Here is a 27,721-nt window from a genome sequence, read left to right as displayed (position 1 = left end):
GACACACTTTTAAAAAAATTCAAGAAAGATAAAACTAATCTAGATATATACAAATATTATTGTGCCTCTAGGAACAAAGCTCAGCGGCTGATCAAAAAAGCTAAATCTAATTTTTTTCTCAATAAGATTGATGAAAATAAAGACAACCCTAAAAAATTATGGAAAACCCTCAAACAGCTCGGATACGAGAAGAAATGTAAAACAAACACTAAAATCGTTCTCGATGACAATGGTAAACAAACTTTCTGTCCAAAAGGCGTTGCCTCTCGTTTTAATGAGTTTTTCACGAATGTTGCGTCAACACTCGTCAAAACTCGTCAAAAAACTCCCAAAATGCATAGGTTTTTTCACCATGTCCAGTAACGATCTTCATAAATACTACGTTAAATTAAAAGGAAACATGTTTAAGCTGGAGCCTGTTACCATAGAATTTGTTAAAACTCAACTCGAAAGCCTAAATGTAAACAAAAGCGTCGGTCTAGATAATATTCCCACAAGATTTTTACGTGACGGTGCGATAATCTTGGCTGAACCGATAGCTCATATCATTAACCTTTCGTTTAAAACTAATTGTTTTCCTCATGATCTTAAAACTGCTATAAGTTACCCCACTATTTAAGAAAAATACTAGAACAAGTGTTGAGAATTATCGGCCGATTAGTATTCTGCCTACGGTATCTAAGATTCTTGAAAAATCTGTAGCTATACAAGTTGAAAGGTATCTTTCCAAAAATAATATACTTTATGCCTATCAATCCGGTTTTCGGCAGGCCCATTCAACTGAAAGCAACCTCATAAATCTCATCGACGGTTTAAAAAACAATAAGTCCAAAGGCCTTCTTACTGGAATGGTTCTAATTGACTTACAAAAAGCTTTCGATACCGTCGATCATGTGATTTTAATTAACAAGCTAAAATGCATGGGTTTTAAGTGTACTGACTGGTTTCAATCTGATCTCGCTAACCGCACACAAGTTGTCAGTGTGAATGGTACCTGCTCTGAACCTCTTATAGTTACTCAAGGTGTACCGCAAGGTAGCATCTTGGGCCCTATTCTTTTTCTAAGTTATTTAAATGATATTGCTTCTTGTATTGATTCTGATGTTCAATTTTTTTATTTTTATTTTTTATTTTATTCAATCAAAACCAACAGCGATAAATACCGCCACTAACAGGTTTGAAACATAAAACAATACAACATCAAAAACGGTTAACAATAAAATACAGATAAAATATATATATATATATATATAAAACATAGATTGGCATGCCATAAACAATTTCAATTAAAACAGGTTATGCAGGCTGTTCAAGAAGTGAACACATCATCGTCCTCTTAAAATAACCAAGTCTATCATTAAAAATATCGATATGATTGCTATTTAGATTATTAAATGTATAAGGTAGTCTATGAAAAAGTCCCCTCTTAGTACAGTCGACACGGCTAAAAGGAATATGCAATAAATGTCTATTTCGTGTACGACCAGGAACATTTAAACTAAATAGTGAAATTAATGAACAGTCATATTTAGAATTTAAAATATTATATAAAAAAACCATATCAGATATCGTTCGACGATTGCTGACAGAATCAATGGAAAAGGCAAAATTAACACAGTTATAAGACAGGAATCGAACAAACTTCCGTTGAACAGTGTCGATTCGACGGGCCTGACATGGAGAAATTGAATTGAAAATTGCGGAACAATATTCAAGGTGAGGACGTATAATAGATTTGTATAAAGATAAAAGTGCCCTGCCGTCGTTCATAAACCTACAATTTCTCCATATTAAGCCCATCATTCTATTAGCTTTTGACAACACATGATTAATATGTGAACAAAAATTTAATTTACTATCAATAAAAATACCTAAATCTTTCCATACATAAACCATCTCAAGATCATGTCCACTCAGATTATAATTGAAGAGCACAGGCCTTTTTTTAAGTGTTATAGATAAATATTTGCATTTATTAGCATTAAGTTTTATCCCCCACTTCTCCGTCCATTCCACGAGACCATCCAGATCCTCCTGAAGTGAAAAAGCATCCTGTGGAGTGGTAATCACTTTAAACAATTTCAGATCGTCAGCAAATAAAAGAGACTCGGAATGATTAAATTTTAAAGGAAGATCGTTGATAAATAAATTAAACAAAAGCGGGCCCAGGATCGAGCCCTGCGGAACGCCCGATAACACAGGGAGCCAATCAGATGTCTCTCCCCCAATGACAACACGCTGTTGTCTATTAGTTAAATAGCTTTTAAACCAACTTAACAGTGAACCGGATAAACCAAATTTTGAAAGTTTAAAAATAAGCAAATCATGGGAAACGGAATCAAAAGCCTTAGAGAAATCAGTGTAAATCACATCGCACTGCTTCTTGCTGTTAATTGCATCGTATGATGTAGCAAGAAGCAGTGCGAGGTTGGTTTGACATGATCTCCCAGAGACAAAACCATGCTGCCTAGGACTTACTGTAAAGCATTAGCAACATGTGATGACAAACCATCATGCACAATGCGCTGAAAAATCTTTATGCTGATTATTCTACGATTCTGTATTCTCATCACGATGCCACCAAAATCGCTCATAAATTAAGTACTGTCCTAGCTAAGTGCCAGGACTGGTTAACTGAAAACAAATTATCTTTACATGTTGGCAAAACCGAAAGTATTATCTTTGGTACCGTAGTAGGCTAGTCAATCTAGCATTTTGAGTGAAACAAATTGCAAACAGAGATTTTTTTTTTTTAAATGGTTACATATGATAAGGTAATTATTTTTTGAGCATCAAACCTCTGACACTCATCCCGAAGGTATGCAAATTAGCTTAAATATGCAAATTAGGGTGAAATTACAGGGTTACCATATCTTAAAAACTACTAATCGTAGAGAGTTCATTTTTGCACAGTCTGGTTCAGAATATATATATTTATATTTGCGCTAATGAGACATTTTACATAAAAATGTCCGGAAGTACCAAATTTTGACCCTTGACCCCATTTCTCAATATTTACATAAATATGTGATTAAAATGTCTGTAGAGACTTTATTTTGGACTCAATGACTTGGATATTGTTTTTCAATACCAACCATAGAACTGTATTATAATTCCTAAAATCACAACTTCGTCACGCACCTCGAAAGTATGCAAATTAGTAGTACAAGTAATATTAAATATGCAAATTAGGGAGTGAAATTACACCGTTGCCATATCTCGAAAACCGCTAATGCTAAAGTGTTGATTTTTTCACTAAAATATTTAAAATGTATATATTTATATTTGCTGTAATGAGACATTTTACAAAAAAATGCCCGGAACTATAACATTTGACCCTCGACCCCATTTCTCAATATTGCATATATAATGAAAACTAAAATGTCTGTAGAGACTTTGTATTGCCGTCAAATGACTCGGATACAGGTTTCTAATAGCCAACATAGGAATGTTTAGTAAATCTCAAAATCACACCTGTATCACTCACCTTCAAAGTATGCAAATTATTAGTACAAGTTACATGAAATATGCAAATTAGGGGTGAAATTACAGGTTCGGAGTCCTATATGTATCGAAAACCGCTAAGGTAGAGAGTTGATTTTTTCAAAAACTTGTTCAGAATGTACATATTTATATTTGCTCTAATGAAACATTTTACGAAAAAATGACTGGAAATACAACAATTGACCCTTGACCCTATTTATCAATGTTTGCATACATAATGCGACTAAAATGTCTGTAGATAATTTTTTTGGACTCAAATGACTCGGATACAGTTTTCCTATTGTCAGCATAGGACCTCTTTGTAATTCCCAAAATCACATCTTTTTCACATACCTTGAAAGTATGCAAATTATTAGTACAAGTTACATGAAATATGCAAATTAGGGGTGAAATTACAGTCTTCCCATATCTCGAAAACCATTAATGCTAGAGAGTTGATTTGAATTCAGAGTTGATTCAGAATGTACATATTTATATTCGCTGTAATGAAACATTTTATGCAAAAATTGTCTTGATTGAATTATGACATTTGACCCTTGACCCTATTTCTCAATATTTTCATATAATTCAACTAAAATATCTGTACAGACTGTTTTGGCCTCAAATGACTCAGATACAGGTTTTCAATAGCCAGCATAGAACTGTAGTAATTCTCAAAATCACACCTTTGTTACTTCCCTAGAAAATATGAAAATTAGTAGTACAAGAGGTGAAAGTTGCCATATCTAATCGGTCATTAGCGTTTTTCGAGATACATAAGGCTGTAATTTGCATATTTCATATAACTTGTACTAATAATTTGCATACTTTCGAGTTGCTTGACTTTTGGAATTACTAAACGATCCTATACTGGCTATATAAAACCTGTATCCAAGTCATTTGAGGCCAAAACAAAGTATGTACATACATTTTAGTTGCATTATATGCAAATATTGAGAAATAGGTTCGAGGGTCAAATGTCATACTTTCGATAAATTTTTTTTTCAATAATGACCCAGATACAGGTTTTCTATAGCCAGCATAGAACTGTTTAGTAATTCTCAAAATCACACCTCTGTTACTTCGCTTGAAAGTATGCAAATCAGTAGTACAAGAAAGTTGCCATATCTCTCTCTCTCGGTCATTAGCGTTTTCGAGATACATAAGGCAATTCACTGTAATTTGCATATTTCATATAGCTTGTACTACTAATTTGCATACTTTCGAGGTGCTTGACTTATACTGGCTATAAAAAAACCTGTATCCGAGTCATTTGAGGCTATTACTGTCGAGGGTCCAGAGAAATATATGAGTCGAGAATCGAAATATCACACGGTTATATGCTTCCTTTAAGTCTTTATTTACCAATACCGTGATAGAGTTGATTAACTATAAACATAAAAAATGACATAATAGTATGGTTAACTATTAATTATAATGTTCTTGGTTCTAATTTAAACTGGTTTAACATGACCTATTTAAACAATTGACAGAATGATAATATTAACATTGATCCATCAGCAACAACTGCAATTAATACAGTCTTCTATAATAATGCATAATTGTTGTCCAGTATTACTATTACTATTATAATATGAGCATAAATATTAGCTATTCAAACAACAATTTAACCAAAAAACAAGCATATAAACTGTTATGCTTTCATAGAAGCAACAGGTATCTCACTTATGAGATGGTCCCTGAAAGTTAAAACAAAGTTATCTAGGCCTAGCCTACCGAAAGTACCAGCCATAAATAACATCTCAAATAACACAACAAAATGACTATATTCGATAAGAGAATTGAGCTTACCGAATTCTGTAAACTTTCCCTGGCTTATGGTTCAGTAATTTATACAAAAACTTTCTAAAATCTCTCTCTATTTATCTCTTATAATCTCCAACTAACTTCTTAAATCCTGTCTTCTTTCCTTTTCACACAAAAAAAAAGGCATGTTACCATGCAACCTCCTCATATGCAATAGGTTGCCACAGAAAACCAAATATTTTGCCCAATATTAATTAAACTAGAAGCAATGGCTTCTACATTCCGGCCCCTTAATAGTTTACTAATTTAAACTATTACTAAACTACTACAAAATCTACTAAAGAACTGAATCAGTCATTCATAAATGGTATAAGTTTCAACTAACATATTACAATACTAATCAATTTTCTCAGATTCTAAGAGCAAACATAATTTAGCTATAGGTCTTTCGATTACTGATGATTTAGCATGATCTAACAAAGTTCTTTGCATCTCTTCGTACTTCCATCACTCTTGCTAAAGACCATGAATTTCTCGGTAATGTGTTATCAGCTATGAGCACCACATCGTCTACTTGAAAATTACGACGAGGATTCAACCACTTCTGTCGTTGCTGTAATGTTGGTAGGTATTCCTTTCGCCATCTTGTCCAAAATAGATCGCTCAAGTATTGAACTTGTTTCCAGCGCCGTCTAGCGTAAACATCCTTTCTGTCAAATACGCCTGGTGGTAGTGATTGTGTTGACCGCTGGGTCAGGAGCATGTATGGAGTTATAGGACTCAGATCTTCATGATCGCTTGACACAGTTAGTCAATGGACGGCTGTTGACTATCAATTCTATTTCACAAAATAGGGTACAGAGCCCTTCATCATCCATCTTTATAGCTTGTTCAGCGAGAAGTCCCTTCATTACCTGCCGAACTGTTCTAATCTGCCGTTCCCACACCCCACCAAAATGGGAGGCTGCGGGTGGATTAAACTTCCACTCTATGTTTTTCTGATGACACCAGGTTTCAATTTTGGCTTGGTTCCAAGAATTCACTGATTCTTTTAATTGTTTCTCTGCACCAACAAAGTTGGTTCCATTGTCAGTTCTTATGCACATGACCTCTCCTCTTCTGGCCACAAATCTTCTAATAGCATTCAAACAAGAATCTGTATTCATTGTGTACAAGACTTCCAAATGAATGGCCCGTAAGTTTAAACAAGTGAAAATCAGGCCATATCTTTTCAATACACTTCTTCCTCTTTTAATCTCAAAAGGACCGAACACGTCCATACCAGTGTTCGCGAATGGAGGCTTATCTGGGGTCACACGTTCCGACGGCAAATCTGCCATCTTTTGCTCTCCTACTCTTGCATGTTGTTTACGACATGTTATACACCTTGTAACTATATGTTTGATAGCCGACACGGCTGCAGGTATCCAATATCCTTTTCTCAGCTCAAATAAAACTGAGTTTCTTCCAAGGTGGCCAAGTTGTTTATGGGTGTCGATTATCATAGCTTGTGCAATCTGTGAATCTTTAGGTATTATTAACTGGTGCTTGGCGTACTCATCGAGGGTTGACTTGTTCAAACGGCCACCGACTCGTAATAAATCATCTTCCCATACCGGGTCAAGTTTGCGTATCGCACTTCCTTTCATTGCGCGGGCTCTCAAGCCATTATTTCCTGTTTTAAGTGCAAGAATCTCCCTTTTGAAGTATTTTTGCTGCTCATGATTGATTATTTCTTTCTCTGCAACCTGAAGTTGTAGCAAGTTTAGACTGTGATTAAGTGGTCCATTCCATTTCTCTATTTCTGCAATAACCTTCTCGGTTTTTTCTTTAGAGTCAGGTTCGTTTTCATATTTCTTCTCTACAGATTTCCTTAATGATACCCTTTGCCGTAGTCTCCCTTTTATAGCCAACAGCCATGCTACAGCACGTTTCAGCTTTCGGAAACTTGAGTACCTTTCAACTAATCGGCACATTGCAGATTGCGTTTCATTTACAACTGCTGCATGAGCCTGTCTTTTTACCTCTGGATCGTCAAGTGGTATCACATTTAAGGCTGGTGATTCTTGCCACTTCTCCCATTCTACGGAAGATTTCTGTAGAAACTCAGGACCATGAGTCCATCTATCATTTTTTAGAAACTCATCGATTTTCATTCCACGTGATGCTTCATCAGCCGGATTATTAGCACTGCGTACATATTTCCATTGTGTAGGGCTCGAGGCATCAAGTATTGCAGTCACTCTATTTGCTACGAATGTCTTAAATCGTGCGGTGGTATTGTTTAGGTAGCGCAGAACAGTTTGACTATCTGTCCAATAAACGGTCTCATCTACTCCATCTAATTTATCTAGCAACATCTTAGTTACACGAACAGCCATGGTTGCAGCAGTGAGCTCTAGTCTTGGTACAGTAACATGTTTTAAAGGAGTAACTCGGCTTCTGGCTAACACTAGCGAACATCTAGCTTTACCTTGTTTGTCCTCATATCTCATATATGCTGCCATTCCGTATCCTTTCTCACTTGCGTCAGAGAATACATGAAGCTGACGTGAAGCTATTTCTCCAAGGCCTTTACTTATGTAACATCTAGGCATGTTCCATTCTTGTAGCCGTTTTAGCTCATCAAGCCATTGTTGCCATCGCCTGAAGTCCACTTCATCAATTTTATCGTCCCATCCGGAACCCTTACGACATAATTCTTGTAGAATCAGTTTAGCAGGAAGGACGAAAGGTGAGACTAATCCTAGCGGATCGAAAACAGAACTTATCACAGAAAGCAGTCCGCGGCGGGTAGGTGGTTTATCAGGTAACTTAATGTCAAAGCCCAACTTATCGGTTTCTGCTGACCAACATACACCCAGTGCTCTTTCGCTTGGTAACTCTGCATTATCTAAATCCAGTGTCTTAAATTCAGGTGCTCGTTCATTGATTGGGATTGACTCCAATACAGCTCTACTATTGCTGATCCATTTGGTAAGCCTAAATCCTCTTTCTGCGCATAATTCTCTTAGACCTTTGGCTAGTTCCATTCCCTTTGCTTCAGTCTCAACTGATACCAAGCAATCATCTACATAAAAGTTTCTTTTTATGGCTGTCACCACCTCTTGAGGATATCTTTCACCTACATCTGTAGCTGTTCTCTGCAGAGCAAGATTCGCACATGATGGCGAAGAAGTCGCTCCAAATAGATGGCAAGTCATTCTATATATGCTGGGTTCATTCTCCATATTACCGTCTTCCCACCAGAGGAATCTCATAAAATCCCGATTATGTTCAGGAACTTTAACCTGTAGAAACATACCTTCTACATCGGACATAAGAGCTATTTCATTTTGACGGAACCTTACTAGAACTCCAATTAAACTATTTGTAAGATCCGGGCCTTGTAGTAGCACATCGTTCAATGCAATTCCTTGGTACTTTGCCGCACAGTCGAAGACGACACGTATCTTATTTGGCTTATTTGGGTTGTACACTCCATGATGAGGAATATACCAAGTTCTCCCATAATTGATGTTATCTTTCACGACCTTTTCGGCATGTCCCTGTCTTATCTGCTTTTCCATAAATGCAATATAGTCCTCTTTAAACTTTTGGTTTCTCTCCATTTTCCTTTTTAACGACAGCAGTCTTTGGTCCGCCATTGCACGATTATTCGGCATTATCTGTTTTCTGTCCTTAAAGGGAAGAGCTGTCTCATAGTGGCCATTCCTAAATCCCATTGTCTCGTTTGCTATTTTCAAAAATTTACGGTCATCTTGTGAGTGTTCTTGTTGCTCTTCCTTATCCCTTTCTGGAAAGTCAATGCTAATGGCTTTCTCCACAGTGCGGTTAAGCTTATTAATTTCTTCCCGTTCTTCAATTGCCTTTATTTCTAGACGGTTGGCGGGACAACTCTCATTCTTGTATTCTTCACCTTGGTTCTTTCTCACAACATTCCACGGAATCCAACCTAAAGCTGTTTTCGAAGCATAGGGGCTTCCAGGAGGCCCAGTGATGATTTGTAGAGGCGTGTAAGCTTCTGCTACTGCATTACCGATTAGGAGCCCTATATCGGCATCTATGGATGGAAGCTCTATTTCTTTCATATGCGACCATTGAGCTATGTCTTCCATTCTTGGTATGTGAGCCTTTGTAACAGGCATGCCATCTTTGGTGTATACACTAGGTAACGTTATTGAGTTTTCTCCTTTAAGATCACATATCTCAAGTCCATTGACAATGCTGGTGTCTAGCAAACATTGCGAGCCCATGGTATCAAGCGTGATTCTTGCCTTTCGGCCTCCAAGACCCAATTGTTCCTTTAACCTTTCAGAACAAAATGAAACACTACTACCAGGGTCTAGAAATGCGTAAGTCTCAATAGCCAATCCATTCTTCCGAGACCTAGCCATTACGGGCACGATGGCCATAGTGCACAGTGTGTCTCCGGCCCCTGTACGACAAGAGGGTCCTGTGCTATTATTTTGAGGTTGTTCAGTTTGAGTTACTTGTGTTTTATTTTCTGTTGCTACTGCCTGACTTTGCTCATTAGTTCGGTGAAGAAGCGTTGGGTGTCGCTTGCTGCATGTTGAGCATATTGCTCGATTACGGCATTCCTTAGATCGATGTCCATATTTCAAGCATCCAAAACATCTTCTATTCTCTTGTAGCAGACTAACCCTTTCCGGCACAGTCTTTGCAAGGAACACATCACATTTTTCAATTTTATGATCTCCCTTTTTGCAAATGTAGCATGACCTAGTGGCTGCCGGTTTTGATGTACCATGTTGTGACCTTGAATCGGTTCTTTCATCCTGTGATTGTACGCTGGTTGCAAAGCTTCCCTTCGTTCCCTTTGGAAGATTTTGTGTAGCAGCTTTTAGTCGGCTACTAGGTCCGTTCGAGGCTAAAGCGTCCCTACCATATGTTGGGTCATTTGCCTTCTTAGCTTCCCTTTTAACAAACTTCACTAACTCTTTGAAAGAAACAATCACATTTCGGTCCTTTAGATTCTGCACTGTGCTTCTCCATTTTTCATGCAATGAGTAAGGTAGCTTTTTAATTATTGATCTTATGTTCTCTGAATATTCCAAGACTTGCATAGCTTGGATACATTCGACGGCACTTGAGCATTCATTTAGAAATATAGAAAAGGCGTCTAAGGACTTTGAGTTACTTATTGCTGGCCAAGTTATTACCTTTTTTATAAAGGCTTCTGCAATCACCTGTGGGTCTCCATACCTTTCTTCAAACTCTTTAAGTACTGCCGAATATCCTATTTTGGCATCCAGATAGCTGTAACCTTCAACTATGTTTAGCGCTTCTCCCATCGTGAATTGTTCAAGATAGTATATCTTCTCATCGTCAGTCTCCGTAAACTTCACGACCCTGTTGTTGAATTGCCTCATAAATTTCTTATATTCCATCGGGTTTCCATCAAACTTTTTTATCTCGCAGACAGGTTTTCTAAGTTCTTTTATCACTGAAGTCAACGCTTCAGTATTTGCTTGACCATCTGACCTGTCGTTAATTTCCGGTGTGTTGGTGGTTAGCAATCTTTTAGGTGTGGTGGTAGCTAACAACCTCTCAGGTGTGGTGGTGGCTGGTAATTGACTAAGGGTAGGCACAAATAAGTTGGCATCTACGTTCACACCAGGTTGGTATGGTTGTGCGATGGAGACTTGGCTTTGAGATGAAAGGACTTCTTCAATCGCCCTTTGTTTGGCTTCTGAAGCCTCCAGTTTTGTTCTTAGCTCAAGTCTGGCTTCTCTATTTTTCAGGTCCAACTTAGCTCGCTCAATCGCCTCACGTTCTTCTATTGCCGCCATCTCTGCATTTAAGTCAGCTTGTTTTTGAATTTCATTCAATTTAGCAGCGGACAAGGCAGATTGACCACCGCTTGACCTTCTGCTTGATTTACGAGAAACAGCTTGAGATACGCTATCATTAGGATCTATGCTCACTCTTTGTACTGGATCTTCGTTTAGTGAGTCTTCTGTCTGTTCTTTAAATTCCTTCAGAGCCCTCTCTGTAGGCTCGAAGTTTTTCCAATAATCTTGATGCTTTTCTTCTTCGTCTAGTAATTTGGTCAACTCATCATGTTCATCTAAAAAGCTTTCATACAATCCAATCCATACCTTATACTTGTCTTGTATTTCACTTTTGGATTGTGCTTCTTGAATTGACACTTGCACCTTTTTTAGTTCTTGAATTATACTGCCACGTTTCTTTCTTTTTACTTCAATGGCATGGGTCAGTCCCTTTTCTATCATGGTTCTTTCCCTTTGTGCCTTAGCATCAGGATTAGTATCTTTAGGTTTAGTTGCTGGAGTCGTTTCACTCATCTTCTTAGTTAAAAAGAGAATTCGTTAATGATATTACTGTCGAGGGTCCAGAGAAATATATGAGTCGAGAATCGAAATATCACACGGTTATATGCTTCCTTTAAGTCTTTATTTACCAATACCGTGATAGAGTTGATTAACTATAAACATAAAAAATGACATAATAGTATGGTTAACTATTAATTATAATGTTCTTGGTTCTAATTTAAACTGGTTTAACATGACCTATTTAAACAATTGACAGAATGATAATATTAACATTGATCCATCAGCAACAACTGCAATTAATACAGTCTTCTATAATAATGCATAATTGTTGTCCAGTATTACTATTACTATTATAATATGAGCATAAATATTAGCTATTCAAACAACAATTTAACCAAAAAACAAGCATATAAACTGTTATGCTTTCATAGAAGCAACAGGTATCTCACTTATGAGATGGTCCCTGAAAGTTAAAACAAAGTTATCTAGGCCTAGGCCTAGCCTACCGAAAGTACCAGCCATAAATAACATCTCAAATAACACAACAAAATGACTATATTCGATAAGAGAATTGAGCTTACCGAATTCTGTAAACTTTCCCTGGCTTATGGTTCAGTAATTTATACAAAAACTTTCTAAAATCTCTCTCTATTTATCTCTTATAATCTCCAACTAACTTCTTAAATCCTGTCTTCTTTCCTTTTCACACAAAAAAAAAGGCATGTTACCATGCAACCTCCTCATATGCAATAGGTTGCCACAGAAAACCAAATATTTTGCCCAATATTAATTAAACTAGAAGCAATGGCTTCTACAGAGGCCAAAACAAAGTCTGTACATACATTTTAGTTGCATTATATGCAAATATTGAGAAATAATAATAACTAGATTTAATTCGTCACTGAATTATAGGTTATATGCATTGATTTAAATAAAGATAATTGATTTTTAAAAGATATATTGATTGATTGATTTTCTCAGAATCTTTAATTATTTATAATATATGATAGGACCTTGCTAACGCGAACACCATAGCCGGTATCACAATCCGATCAAAGATCCATATGCGTATAATGTCATAAACCACATTTGTTGTTACATAATAATAAAGACATAAGTTAATTTTTATCTAGATTTCATTATAAATTATAATATAATCTATACACTAAGAAATAAATTTGAACAAACAATACGGATAATAAAAAAAAAATCTTATTTCGTTTCCCAAGGTGAAACTCGATCTCGGTACCTTGAATGCCATAGACACGAGCACAGACCACCGAGCCGTACACAACTGACTAAAAGTTGTAGAAAAATTCCTCCGTGTATTTACTATGCAGTAACCACTTTGATGCAAATAGATTATTACATACCGAAATGAATTATAATTTTTTACTATGATGACATCTTTAAAATGTATACAAATGATGCACTGTCAAACTACATAATTTTAACTTTAATATATGAATTTTTGAAGGAAGAAAGTTAATGTTAAGTTTGTTATTTTGGCCTAAGAAAATGTCATAATTTGTTTGATTGTCGAAATTATTTTTTTTAAATGTAATATGCAATTAATGATGACTTAATCAACTTTTGTTCTCTTTATTTGATAATAAATCATGCATATGATACATACACTTCAAGAAAATGAAATAAAAAATAGGTGTTCCCCTGCATTCTGACGATATATATTAATTTTAAAATTTAGCATATTTTCACCATTTTGTTAACTTATACGTGCGTAGCCATTCACTTTTGACGTGCTCGTATAACGCAATTTCGAGTTGAAACCTGAATCAAATATGATGATATTATTAAAGAAAGATTGTAAAACAGAAATCGGGCAAAAAGAGTGCGCATTAACGTTTAACGCGCAGTGCGCGTGCAAAAATCTGCGCACTCATGGCAATTTTTTAAACGCTTAAAATTGCCTGAAACGTACTCTAATTTCATCGAAAATAAATTTTGACAATTTTGAACATTTTAAGCGCGCGTACGCAAGCGTTATATGCGCTACACACGTAATTTTATTGCCATATATGATGAAATATGACCTGAAATTTATGAGTACCAAATTTTGTTTAATTGTGATTCATGCTTGTGAAGATATGATTACAAACGTGATTTCGTAAAATCACGCGTAGACCACGTAATTTTTGATTACGCATCGTGAAAATATAACCACATCGATTCCTGGCCATGAGGAATATACTCTGAAAACTTGACTTAGCTAGATTAAACTGATGCCAAGATAATGCACGGACAAAATAGTGCTAAGGAAAGAATAAATAAACTAGATTTAATTCGTCACTATGACGAATTATAGGTTATATGCATTGATAATTAAAATAAAGATAATTTATTTTTAAAAGATATTTTGATTCATTGATTTTCTCAGATTCTTTAAATAATATATAATATATGATAGGACCTTGCTAACGCGAATACAATAGCCGGTATCACAATCCGATCAAAGATCCCTCTGCGTATAATGTCATAAACCACATTTGCTGTTACATAATAATAAAGACATAAGTTATTTTTTATCTAGATTTCATTATAAATCATGTGTATAATATATACACTAAGAAATAAATTTGAACAAACAATACGGTACGGATAATAAAAAAAAAAATTTATTTCGTTTCCCAAGGTGAGACTCGATCTCGGTACCTTGAGTGCCATAGACACGAGCACACACCACCGAGCCATACACAACTGACTAAAAATTGTAGAAAAATTCCTCCGTGTATTTACTATGCAGTAACCACTTTGGTGCAGATAGATTATTACATTCCGCAATGAATTATAATTTTTTACTATGATGACATCTCTAAAATGTACAAAAATGATGCACTGTCAAACTATATACTTTTAACTTTAATATATGAACTTTTGAAGGAAGAAAGTTAATGTTAAGTTTGTTATTTTGGCCTAAGAAAATGTCATAATTTGTTTGATTGTCGAAATGATTTTTTTTTAATTTAATATGCAATTAATTATGGCTTAATCAACTTTTGTTCCCTTAGTTTAATAATAAATCATACATAAGATACATACACTTCAAGAAAATTAAATAAAAAATATGTGTTCCCGAGCATTCTGACGATCTATATTAATTTTAAAATTTAGCATATTTTCACCATTTTGTTAACTTACACGTGCGTAGCCTGTCACTTTTGACGTGCTCGTATAAGGCAATTACGCGTTGAAAAGTGAATAAAATATGATGATATTATTAAAGAAAGGTTGTACAACCGAAATCGGACAAAAAGAGTGCGCATTAACGTATAACGCGCAGTGCGCGTGCAAAAATCTGCGCACTCATGGCAATTTTTTAAACGCTTAAAATTGCCTGAAACGTACTCTAATTTCATCGAAAATAAATTTTGACAATTTTGAACATTTTAAGCGCGCGTACGCAAGCGTTATATGCGCTACGCACGTAATTGTATTGCCATATGATGAAATATGACCTGAAATTTATGAGTACCAAATTTTGTTTAATTGTGATTCATGCTTGTGAAGATATGATTACAAACGTGATTTCGTAAAATCGCGCGTAGACCGCGTAATTTTTGATTACGCATCGTGAAAATATAACCACATCGATTCCTGGCCATAAGGAATATACTCTGAAAAATTGACTTAGATAGATGAAACTGATATCAAGATAATTCACGGACAAAATAGTGCTAAGGAAAGAACTTAAACTCGTCACTTGAGGACGAGTTTGGTTATCCGCCAGCAACAAAGCGTATCTTGCGTATTCAAGTACTTCCAAGTTATGACTTTTCCAAAAAAAGTAGGGTATTCAAAATTAAAACTGCCCTCTCAGTGTAATAACCAACTAAACCCTTTTAATTAATTGTTTTCCCGTGACGGGACTCGAACCCGGTACCTCTGATACCAAAGTCGGTTGCATTACACATCGAGCCATATGACCACCTGCTGACGAAAATCCGAAGAAAGAGTCCTCGTTCATTCGGTATGTCGTGAACCCCCTCGATGCAAGTTGATTATTACATATCAAACTTAAATCATAAATTTTACTATGATGAAATCTTCAAAAATTTTAAACGCTGATATTTTATGAAAGTACATACTTTCAAGTTTTATATATTAACATGTAAAGAAAAAAGATAAATGTTATGTTTATTGTTTTGCTCTTTGAATAAGTTTATGTTTGTTTGATGATAAATATTTCAAAAATTATATTTAATATGCAAATAATGTAGCCATCAAACACGTTTTAGCATTCAACACTATAATAAATCAGACCTATGATTCATACACTGCAAGAAATTAAAATAAAAAATGGGGGTAACCTTGCATTCTGATGAACTGTTTCATTTTTAAAAGTAGACATATTTTGGAACATTTTCACAATTTGTTGACGTTTTCGTGCGCAACCTGTCATGTTTAACGTGCTCGTAGAACGCCATTTCAAGTTGAAAAGTGAATAAAATAACGTAAAATTGTTAACCGAAGATTTAAAAACACAAATCGTGTAAAATAAATGCTCATACCTGTTCCCTGTGCCGTGCGCGCGTAAAAATGTGCGCACCAGTGGCAATTTTTTAAACGCTTAAAATGACCTGAATCGTGCTCTAATTTAATCAGAAATTGATTTGAAGCATTTTAAAATTTCAAACGCCATTTACGCGCGCACTTTCTAATGTTACAAATTGCGATAGCGTTAAAAAAGTTAACTATTGATGTGAAGCAAACGTGGCTGAAAATGACGTTAAAAAATATTCATTTGTTTCGAAGTTATAACCAATTTAAGATTTTCAGAAAATCACGCGTAACTTACGCTACGCGGCTCTGACATCGTCAAAAAGCTTGGCTGGACAACTTCAGTAAAATGTCTATATGTTGAACAAGTTACAAAATGTTATGTTAACGCGTTACAGAGAAACAGCGTGCACAAATTAGGAGCATTTTAAAATTTCAAACGCAGTTTACGCGCAGATTTTCTAGTGTTCAAAAATTTGCTGAAGAGCGAAAAAGTTAGCCATTGATGTGAAGAAAACGTGGCTGAAAATTTCGTTAAAAAATATTTATCGGTTTCGAAGTTATGACCGATTTAAGATTTTCAGAAAATCGCGCGTAACTTATGCTACGCGGATCTGACATTGTCAAAAAGCTTCGCAGTACATCTTCAGTTAATTGTCTATATGTTGACCAAGTTACAAAATGTTATGTTAACACGTTCAAGAGAAAACGCGTACACAAAATCTGAGAAAGAAAGAAGAATAACTAGAACTTAAACTCGTCACTTGAGGACGAGTTTGGTTATCCGCCAGCAACAAAGCGTATCTTGCGTATTCAAGTACTTCCAAGTTATGACTTTTCCAAAAAAAGTAGGCTATTCAAAATTAAAACTGCCCTCTCAGTGTAATAACCAACTAAACCCTTTTAATTAATTGTTTTCCCGTGACGGGACTCGAAGCCGGTACCTCTGATACCAAAGTCGGTTGCATTACACATCGAGCCATATGACCACCTGCTGACGAAAATCCGAAGAAAGAGTCCTCGTTCATTCGGTATGTCGTGAACCCCCTCGATGCAAGTTGATTATTACATATCAAACTTAAATCATAAATTTTACTATGATGAAATCTTCAAAAATTTTAAACGCTGATATTTTATGAAAGTACATACTTTCAAGTTTTATATATTAACATGTAAAGAAAAAAGATAAATGTTATGTTTATTGTTTTGCTCTTTGAATAAGTTTATGTTTGTTTGATGATAAATATTTCAAAAATTATATTTAATATGCAAATAATGTAGCCATCAAACACGTTTTAGCATTCAACACTATAATAAATCAGACCTATGATTCATACACTGCAAGAAATTAAAATAAAAAATGGGGGTAACCTTGCATTCTGATGAACTGTTTCATTTTTAAAAGTACACATAATTGCAACATTTTCACAATTTGTTGACGTTTTCGTGCGCAACCTGTCATGTTTAACGTGCTCGTAGAACGCCATTTCAAGTTGAAAAGTGAATAAAATAACGTAAAATTGTTAACCGAAGATTTAAAAACACAAATCGTGTAAAAGAAATGCTCATACCTGTTCCCTGCGCCGTGCGCGCGTAAAAATGTGTGCACCAGTGGCAATTTTTTAAACGCTTAAAATGACCTGAATCGTGCTCTAATTTAATCAGAAATTGATTTGAAGCATTTTAAAATTTCAAACGCCATTTACGCGCGCACTTTCTAATGTTACAAATTGCGATAGCGTTAAAAAAGTTAACTATTGATGTGAAGCAAACGTGGCTGAAAATGACGTTAAAAAATATTCATTTGTTTCGAAGTTATAACCAATTTAAGATTTTCAGAAAATCACGCGTAACTTACGCTACGCGGCTCTGACATCGTCAAAAAGCTTGGCTGGACAACTTCAGTAAAATGTCTATATGTTGAACAAGTTACAAAATGTTATGTTAACGCGTTACAGAGAAACAGCGTGCACAAATTAGGAGCATTTTAAAATTTCAAACGCAGTTTACGCGCAGATTTTCTAGTGTTCAAAAATTTGCTGAAGAGCGAAAAAGTTAGCCATTGATGTGAAGAAAACGTGGCTGAAAATTTCGTTAAAAAATATTTATCGGTTTCGAAGTTATGACCGATTTAAGATTTTCAGAAAATCGCGCGTAACTTACGCTACGCGGATCTGACATTGTCAAAAAGCTTCGCAGTACATTGTCAGTTAATTGTCTATATGTTGACCAAGTTACAAAATGTTATGTTAACACGTTCAAGAGAAAACGCGTACACAAAATCTGAGAAAGAAAGAAGAATAACTAGATCTAAACTCGTCACTTGAGGACGAGTTTGGTTATCCGCCAGCAACAAAACGTATCTTGCGTATTCAAGTACTTCTCTAAGTTATGACTTTTCCAAAAAAAGTAGGCTATTCAAAATTAAAACTGCCCTTTCAGTGTAATAACCAAATAAACCCTTTTAATTAATTGTTTTCCCGTGACGGGATTCGAACCCGGTACCTCTGATACCAAAGTCGGTTGCACTACACATCGAGCCATATGAGCACCTGCTGAAGAAAATCCGAAGAAAGAATCCTCGTTCATTCGGTATGTAGTGAACCCCCTCGATGCAAGTTGATTATTACATAATGAACTTAAATCATAATTTTTACTATGATGAAATCTTCACAAATTTTAAAAAGTTACATATTATGAAAGTGCATACTTTCAAGTTTTATATATTAACATGTAAAGAAAAAAGATAAGCGTTATGTTTATTGTTTTACTCTTTGAATATGTTTATGTTTGTTTGATGATAATTATTTAAAAAATTACATTTAATATGCAAATAATGTAGCCTTCAGACACTTTTTAACATTCAAGACTATAATAAATCACACCTATGATTCATACACTGCAAGAAAATAAATTAAAAAATGGGGGTAACCTTACATTCTGATGAACTGTTTCATTTTTAAAAGTACACATATTTTGGAACTTTTTCACAATTTGTTGACGTTTTCGTGCGCAACCTGTCATGTTTAACGTGCTCGTAGAACGCCATTTCAAGTTGAAAAGTGAATAAAATAACGTAAAATTGTTAACCGAAGATTTAAAAACACAAATCGTGTAAAAGAAATGCTCAAACGTGATCCCTGCGCTGTGCGCGCGTCAAAATGAGCGCACCAGTGGCAATTTTTTAAACGCTTAAAATGACCTGAATCGTGCTCTAATTTAATCAGAAATTGATTTGAAGCATTTTAAAATTTCAAACGCCATTGACGCGCGCACTTTCTAATGTTACAAATTGCGGTAGCGTTAAAAAGTTAACTATTGATGTGAAGCAAACGTGGCTGAAAATGACGTTAAAAAATATTCATTTGTTTCGAAGTTATAACCAATTTAAGATTTTCAGAAAATCACGCGTAACTTACGCTACGCGGCTCTGACATCGTCAAAAAGCTTGGCTGGAAAACTTCAGTAAAATGTCTAAATGCTGAACAAGTTACAACATATTATGTTTACACGTTGAAGAGAAACAGCGTGCACAAAATAAGAAGAGTAAAATATTTCAAACGCAATTTACGCGAAAACTTTCTAATCTCCAAAAATTTGTTAAACATTCCAAAAGTTAGCCATTGATGTGAAGAAAACGTGGCTGAAAATTTCGTTAAAAAATATTTATCGGTTTCGAAGTTATGACCGATTTAAGATTTTCAGAAAATCGCGCGTAACTTACGCTACGCGGATCTGACATTGTCAAAAAGCTTGGCAGTACATCTTAAGTTAAATGTGTATATGTTGACGAAGTTACAACATGTTATGTTAACACGTTAAAGAGAAAACGCGTGCACAAAATCCGAGAAAGAAAGAAGAATAATAAAAAAAAAAAGTAACACTACAATAACAAAGGTTATCCGCTTGAGGCGGATAACCAATAAAAAAAAAAAAAAAGTAACACTACAATAACAAATGCTTATCCGCTTGAGGCGGATAACCAACTAGATCTTAAACTCGTCACTTGAGGACGAGTTTGGTTATCCGCCCGCAACAAAACTTATCTTGCGTATTAAAGTATTTCTCAGTTATGACTTTTCCAAAAAAAGTAGCCTATTCAAAAGTAAAACTGCCCTTTCAGTGTAATAACAATTTAAATCCTGTTTTTTAATTACTTTCCCGTGATGGGATTCGAACTCGGTACCTCTGATACCAAAGTCGGTGGCACTACACATCGAGCCATATGAGCACCTGCTGAAGAGAATCCGAAGAAAGTTAACTCGTCCATTCGGTATGTCGTGAACCACTCGATGCAAATAGATTATTACTTACCAAACTATATCATAATTTTCACTATGATGAAATCTTCACAAATTTTAACCAGTGACATATTATGAAAGTGCATACTTTTTAGTTTTATATATTAACATGTGAAGAAAAAAGATAAACGTTATGTTTATTGTTTTGCTCTTTGAAAAAGTTTTTGTTTGTTTGATGATAAAAATTTCAAAAATTATATTTAATATGCAAATAATGTAGCCATCAAACACGTTTTAACATTCAACACTATAATAAATCAGACCTATGATTCATACACTGCAAGAAAATAAAATAAAAAATAGGGGTAACCTTGCATTCTGATGAACTGTATCATTTTTAAAAGTATACATATTTTGCAACATTTTCACAATGTTTTAACATTTCACGTGCGCAACCAGTCATGTTTAACGTGCTCGTAGAACGTCATTTCAAGTTGAATAGTGATTAAAATAACGTAAAATTGTTAACCGAAGATTGAAAAACACAACTCGTGCAAAAGAATTGCTCATACGTGTTCCCTGCGCCGTGCGCACGTAAAAATGTGCGCACCTGGTGGCAATTTTTCAAACCCTTAAAATGACCTGAATCGTGCTCTAATTTAATCAGAAATTGATTTAGAGCATTTTAAAATTTCAAACGCCGTTTACTCGCGCACTTTCCAATGTTACACATTTCGGTAGCGATAAAAAAGTTAGCAATTGATGTGAAGCAAACATGGCTGAAAATTACGTTAAAAAATATTCATCTTTTTCGAAGTTATGATCAACTTAGGATTTTTTGAAAATCGCGCGTGACTTACGCTACGCGGTTCTGCCAGCGTCCAAAAGCTTGGCTGCACATCTTCAGCTAAATGTCTAAATGTTTACCAAGTTACAACATGTTATGTTAACAGGTTGCAGAGAAAAGCTGAACACAAAAATCGGCGGAAATAGAGAAGAATAATAAAAAAAAAGTAACACTACAATTCCAAGAGCTTATCCGCTTGAGGCGGATAACCAATAAAAAAAAAAAAAATTAACACTACAATAACAAATGCTTATCCGCTTGAGGCGGATAACCAATAAAGATTTTGACAGAATCAAGAGGTTATATGCATGATAATGCATATAACCTAATAAATAAATAAAGAAATAAATAAAGATTCTGACAGAATCAAGAGGTTATATGCATATCATGCATATAACCTAATAATATCCTGGATTTATATAGTAGTAGAGCAGTTAACTCCATAAAAATAGCCAAGTTGTGCACTTTATTACCAAAGCATGAAACTTTCCACAAAGTTTTTTTGATGTATATAGATTCAAAATATCGGTGGGTGCCAATTGTCCAACGTCCGGTATGGCGGCCATCTTGATTTCAAAATGGCCACCATAAAAACAAAAAGTGTTCATATCTTGGCATCTATAAACAGTAGAGACTTGATTCTGGTGTTAAATTGTTCACAAACCACATATTTCTATTTGCTCTAATGAAAAGTTTCGTCCAAAAATGACCGGAAATAACGTTTCTTCCAGTTTGACCTTTGACCTCTTATCTGTATATCTCGGTAACTACTGATCATTTTCAATCGATTTTGGTGTCATTTTGTTCAGAATAGAGACATCTATATTTTTAGTAATGAAACATTTTCACATAAAATGACTGGAAATACAATTTATAACCTTTGACATATATAATTATGTGAACATACTGTATGTGGTTTAATTGGTATAAATGCACCTAATTTTTTTACCGAAATAAATGACACAGAATTATTATTCTGAATTTTTAACTTTTGATGTGATATGATAGGCATAAAGTATGACAGATCACTGAGCTCATCTATGCCGACTTGTTTGCTAAACTGTGATGTGTCAATCGTTTCTTCGTTGCATCTAAAAAAATGTATTCCATTTTTATGGCAATGGACCTTTGCTGTAAACCTTTCATCTAAATCCTTTTCCTCGATTTTCTCTAGTCATTGATTTTTTAGCAAAATCGGAACTAAATCAATTCGTAAAAGACATCTCAATATAATTATTAACGTAATCCTCAAATTAGTGACATGGACCTACAATATACTGTTTTGTACAAGACCTGTTTAGGCATCCACCTGTGGACTTTCACTTTAAAGGTCTTGGTTTCCTAATCATACAAGAAACAATGTCTAATTTAATCAATCAAAGTAGTGGGTCCAGACAAAGAAGGGGGTGTAAGACCATCATACAAAGAAGGGGTTGTAAGACCATCCACATACAAAGAAGAGGGTATAAGACCATCCACAGACAAAGAAGGGAGTGTAAGACCATCCACACACAAAGAAGGAGGTATAAGACCATCCACAGACAAATAAAGGGGTGTAAGGCCATCTACAAACAAAGAAGGGGGTGTAGGACCGTCCACAGACAAAGAAGGGGGTATAAGACCATCCACTGACAAAAAAAAGGGGTATAGGACCATCCACAGACAAAGAAGGGGGCGTAGGACCGTCCACAGACAAAGAAGGGGGTGCAAGACCATCCACTGACAAAGAAAGGGGTATAGGACCACTTACAGACAAAGAAGAGGGTATAAGACCATCCACAGACAAAGAAGGGGTGTAGGACCATCCACAGACAAAGAAGGGGTGTAGGACCATCCACAGACAAAGAAGGAGAGGTAATACCATCAACAGACAAAGAAGGAGGTATAAGATCATCCACAGGCACAGAAGGGGGTATAAGATCATCCACAGAAAAAGAAAGGGGTGTAAGACCATCAACGGACAAAGAAAGGGGTGTAATACCATCAACAGACAAAGAAGGGGGTATAAGATCATCCACAGGCACAGAAGGGGGTATAAGATCATCCACAGAAAAAGAAAGGGGTGTAAGACCATCCACAGACAAAGAAGGGGGTGTAGGACCGTCCACAGACAAAGAAGGAGGTGTAAGACCGTCCACAGACAAAGAAGGGGGTGTACAGTAAGACCATCAACCACTGACAAAGAAAGGGATATAGAACCTCTTACAGACAAAGAAGGGGTATAAGACCATCCACAGACAAAAAAGGAGGAGTAGTAGGACCATCCACAGACAAAGAAGGGGATGTAAGACCACCCACAGACAAAGAAGGGGTGTAAGACCATTCACAGACAAAGAAGGGGGTGTAAGACCATCCACAGACAAAGAAGGGGGTATAAGACCATCCACAGACAAAGAAGGGGATATAAGACCATCCACAGACAAAGAAGGGGGTATAAGACCATCCACAGACACAGAAGGGGGTGTAAGCCCATCCACACACAAAGAAGTGGGTATAAGACCATACACAGACAAAGAAGGGGTATAAGGCCATCTACAGACAAAGAAGGGGGTGTAGGACCGTCCACAGACAAAGAAGGGGTTGTAAGACCATCTACTGACAAAGAAAGGTGTATAGGACTACTTACATACAAAGAAGGGGGTATAAGACCATCCACAGACAAAGAAGGGGTGTAGGACCATTCACAGACAAAGAAGGGGGTGTAGGACCATCCACAGACAAAGAAGGAGAGGTAATACCATCAACAGACAAAGAAGGAGGTATAAGATCATCCACAGGCACAGAAGGGAGTATAAGATCATCCACAGAAAAAGAAAGGGGTGTAAGACCATCCACAGACAAAGAAGGGGGTGTAGGACCGTCCACAGACAAAGAAGGAGGTGTAAGACCGTCCACAGACAAAGAAGGGGGTGTAAGACCATCAACCACTGACAAAGAAAGGGGTATAGGACCACTTACAGACAAAGAAGAGGTATAAGACCATCCACAGACAAAAAAAGGAGGAGTAGGACCATCCACAGACAAAGAAGGGGATGTAAGACCACCCACAGACAAAGAAGGGGTGTAAGACCATCCACATACAAAGAAGGGATTATAAGACCATCTACAGACAAAGACAGGGGTGTAAGACCATCCACACACAAAGAAAGGGGTTTAATACCATCAACAGACAAAGAAAGGGGTGTAATACCATCAACAGACACAGAAGGGGGTATAAGACCATCCACAGACAAAGAAAGGGGTATAAGACCGTCCACAGACAAAGAAAGGGGTGTAAGACCCTCCACAGACAAAGAAGGGTACATAAGACTACCCACAGACAAAGAAAGGGGTGTAGGACCATCCACAGAAAAAGAAGGGGGTGTAGGACCATCCACAGACAAAGAAGGGGGTGTAGGACCATCCACAGACAAAGGAGGGGTGTAAGACCATCTACAGACAAAAAAATGGGTGTAAGACCATCCACACACAAAGAAAGGGGTGTAATCATACCATCAACAGACACAGAAGGGGGTATAAGACCATCCACAGATAAAGAATGGGGTATAAGACCATCTACAGACAAAGAAGGAGGGTTAGGACCATATTAACCGAGGAAGCATACAAAAATAACATGCAATCAAAATAGGCCTACCACTTGGAAAACAATAAATTGTAGAATAACTGTGGCTTAATTGTTGAAATAGAAAGGGTTCTTTGTAAGGTCATTAATAATATATTGATATAAACACGATCATCCTACTATTCATTTGACATTCAAATACAGTCTGTCTCGAAAAGAAGCTCATACTATCACCTTTTCGAGGTTTTACGGTATTCAATAACATGTATGTTATTTCCTCTGTCAAACTATTAAAACTTTTAGCGAATCAGAAGGTGCCAACATCATTGAACTAATGGTACCACCAAGCACAAATTTACCAATTTTATGTAGTATATACAATTTAAGTCCATTAATCATTTAATATAATTACACCTATCAGGTCAAAGTTCAAAATTAGGTGCACTTTAGACCAACAAAAACCACATACAGTATATTCACATAATTAAAAATCAATAAATTAATGTCAAAGGTCATAAGTTGTATTTCCGGTCATTTTATGTGAAAATGTTTCATTACTACAAATATAAATGTATTTATTCTGAACAAAATGACACCAAAATCGATTGAAAATGACCAGTAGTTACAGAGATATACAAATACGAGGTCAAAGGTCAAACTGTAAGAAACGTCATTTCCAGTCATTTTTTGACAAAACTTTTCATTAGAGCAAATAGAAATATATAGTTTGTGAACAATTTGAGACCAGAATTAAGTCTCTAATGTGTATAGTTGCCAAGATATGAACATTTTTTGTTTTTATGGTGGCCATTTTGAAATCAAGATGGCCGCCATACCGGACGTTGGACACTTGGCACCCCTCGATATTTTGAATCTATATACATCAAAGAAACTTTGTGCCAAGTTTCATGCTTTGGTAATAAAATGCACAGCTCATGTCATTAACTGCTCTACTATAGCGCCTAATGTTGTGTAACCTCTAAGCGCTGTACATAAACTAATACGAAAAAAGGGAATTCCAACCATGCCAAAACGAAGGCGTGATTTTGGGAATTACAAAGCGGTCCTATGCTGACTATAGGAAACATGTATCCGAGTTATTTGAGTCCAAAACAAAGTCTCTACAGACATTTTAGTCGCATTATGTATGCAAACATTAATAAATGGGGTTGAGGGTCAATTGTTGTATTTCCGGTCATTTTTTCGTAAAATGTTTCATTAGAGTAAATATAAATATGTACATTCTGAACAAGTTATTGAAAAAATCAACTCTCTAGCCTTAGTGATTTTCGATATATAGGAACCTTTAATTTCACCCTCTAATTTGCATATTTCATGTAACTTGTACTAATAATTTGCATACTTTGGAGGTGAGTGATACAGGTGTGATTTTGAGATCTACTAAACAGTCCTATGTTGGCTATTAGAAACCTGTATCGGAGTCATTTGAGGGCAAAACAAAGTCTCTACAGACATTTTAGTTTCATTTATATATGCAACATTGAGAAATGGGGTCGAGGGTCAAATGTCATACTTCCGGTCAATTTTTTGTAAAATGTTTCATTGGAGCAAATAGAAATATGTACATTTTGAATACGGCTGTGAAAAAATCAGCTCTCTAGCATTAGTGGTTTTCGAGATATAGGACAACTGTAATTTTTTCCCCTTATTTGCATATTTTATTTAAATTGTACTACTAATTTGCATGCTTTCGAGGTGTGTGACAAAGGTGTGATTTTGGGAATTACAAAGTGATCCTATGCTGGCTTCACTACGCTCGCGCTAAGGTCAAATTTTTGTTCGCCAGAATGGCGAAAGGTTTTGAAAAACATTAGCCAAATTGAAAATCCTTTAGCCAAATTTAAAAAACCATAAAAATTCGCAAAAATGTTTATTAAATAAATAATGCATGTATTTGTTTGTTATTTTACTTCTTTTACATTTATATTATTATTAGGTATCCCAATGAAGCTGATTTTCATTACTGCGATTTTAACACGTTCGTGAAATTTCAAAAAGTGACGTGTCTTTGAAGTTAAAAATATACTATTTCTTATGTACCCATGAGAATAAAAATTATATGCCTGGGAAGATCTTGTTTAAGGGATTGTTTTTATATATTTTTAATCTATGTTTATTAAATATTTTAATACAAAACGCGAGTTAAAAATGAGGTACAAAAGCCGGTGAGCCGAAATCCGCGCGCTAAAAATAACTTTGGAAAACACCTACCGTACCCATTTTCGCACCCGATCGCACGAGGTCCATAATAAGTGGTGGAGTAATTTTTGTTGCATGTTATCAGGCTTTAAATACTCTTTATTTTGATATGTAAATCGGTTATTATTATTATGTACATCCGCCTCATATGTCAATTTTAACGATAAAAATTGAATTTTTGAGTCTTTCTCATTATCAAAATTTGGCTAATTTAGTATTGAATTAAAGCTAATTTATATTTCTGTTTGATAAAACCACATCGTTTTATTTGACTTTGCGTGGACCTCATGCGAAGAGGCCAACAAGACCAACCAACCAATAGTGGCGCTGTGCAACACGGCGACACAGCTCGTCTCATTGTCTCTATTGTTACTCATTTTTTGACGTTATTTTCGTATATTTGGACTGTATTGTATTGTGGAAGAAGTCATTTGATTTATACATTATGTTGTATGTGAAAGTTTTGAAATTTCTGTATTTTTTGCTGATATTTTGGCTGTTCTTACTGTGTGGATTGAGTAAGCCGGGCGGTGGAATTGCGTACACGTCATCTGATTTGCATTCCATGGGCGAGAGGTCGACCTCACCGCTACCGGCACACGTTGAATTACCATCTGAGATACAACGTCGCAGGCTTCGGAAAAGGGGCAAAGCTGGTGGGGTCAGAAAGCGACTACAACGAAGGAAATGTAAGCCTTTTATACCATCTTTAATATTTGGAAATGTAAGATCTTTGAATAACAAAGTCGATTTACTCAGAGCAAAC

The 27,721-nt window shown here is 35.7% G+C and overlaps 2 protein-coding genes across 3 annotated transcripts in view; both read right to left on the bottom strand.

Moving 5' to 3' along the window:
• Window positions 1-27,721, bottom strand: part of LOC140047304 (ribonuclease 3-like) — a 38,892-nt gene that overhangs the window by 6,337 nt on the left and 4,834 nt on the right. Inside the window, exon 1 of one of the 2 annotated variants that reach the window (XM_072092237.1) lies at window positions 5,296-5,461. The exons of the other annotated variant lie outside the window; for it this stretch is intronic. The gene's annotated coding sequence lies outside the window, so the exon portion shown is untranslated. Of the gene's footprint in view, window positions 1-5,295; window positions 5,462-27,721 lie in introns of those variants that run through there. 2 annotated transcript variants of the gene reach the window in all.
• On the bottom strand, window positions 6,039-12,314 carry LOC140047789 (uncharacterized). The gene is made up of 2 exons (XM_072092823.1): window positions 12,149-12,314; window positions 6,039-11,719 (listed from the first exon to the last, which is right to left on the bottom strand). Exon 2 carries the CDS (start codon window positions 11,577-11,579, stop codon window positions 6,039-6,041), a length of 5,541 nt encoding a protein of 1,846 aa, XP_071948924.1. The 5' UTR covers window positions 11,580-11,719; window positions 12,149-12,314.

This window comes from Antedon mediterranea, chromosome 4, assembly GCF_964355755.1.
Source record: "Antedon mediterranea chromosome 4, ecAntMedi1.1, whole genome shotgun sequence".
In the NCBI taxonomy this organism is placed as follows: Eukaryota; Metazoa; Echinodermata; class Crinoidea; order Comatulida; family Antedonidae; genus Antedon; species Antedon mediterranea.
This window is presented reverse-complemented; position numbering and strand designations above follow the sequence as displayed.

Excerpts from the sequence above, each read along its gene's own strand:
- LOC140047789 (XM_072092823.1), bottom strand. The coding sequence starts at position 11,579 with ATGAGTGAAACGACTCCAGCAACTAAACCTAAAGATACTAATCCTGAT.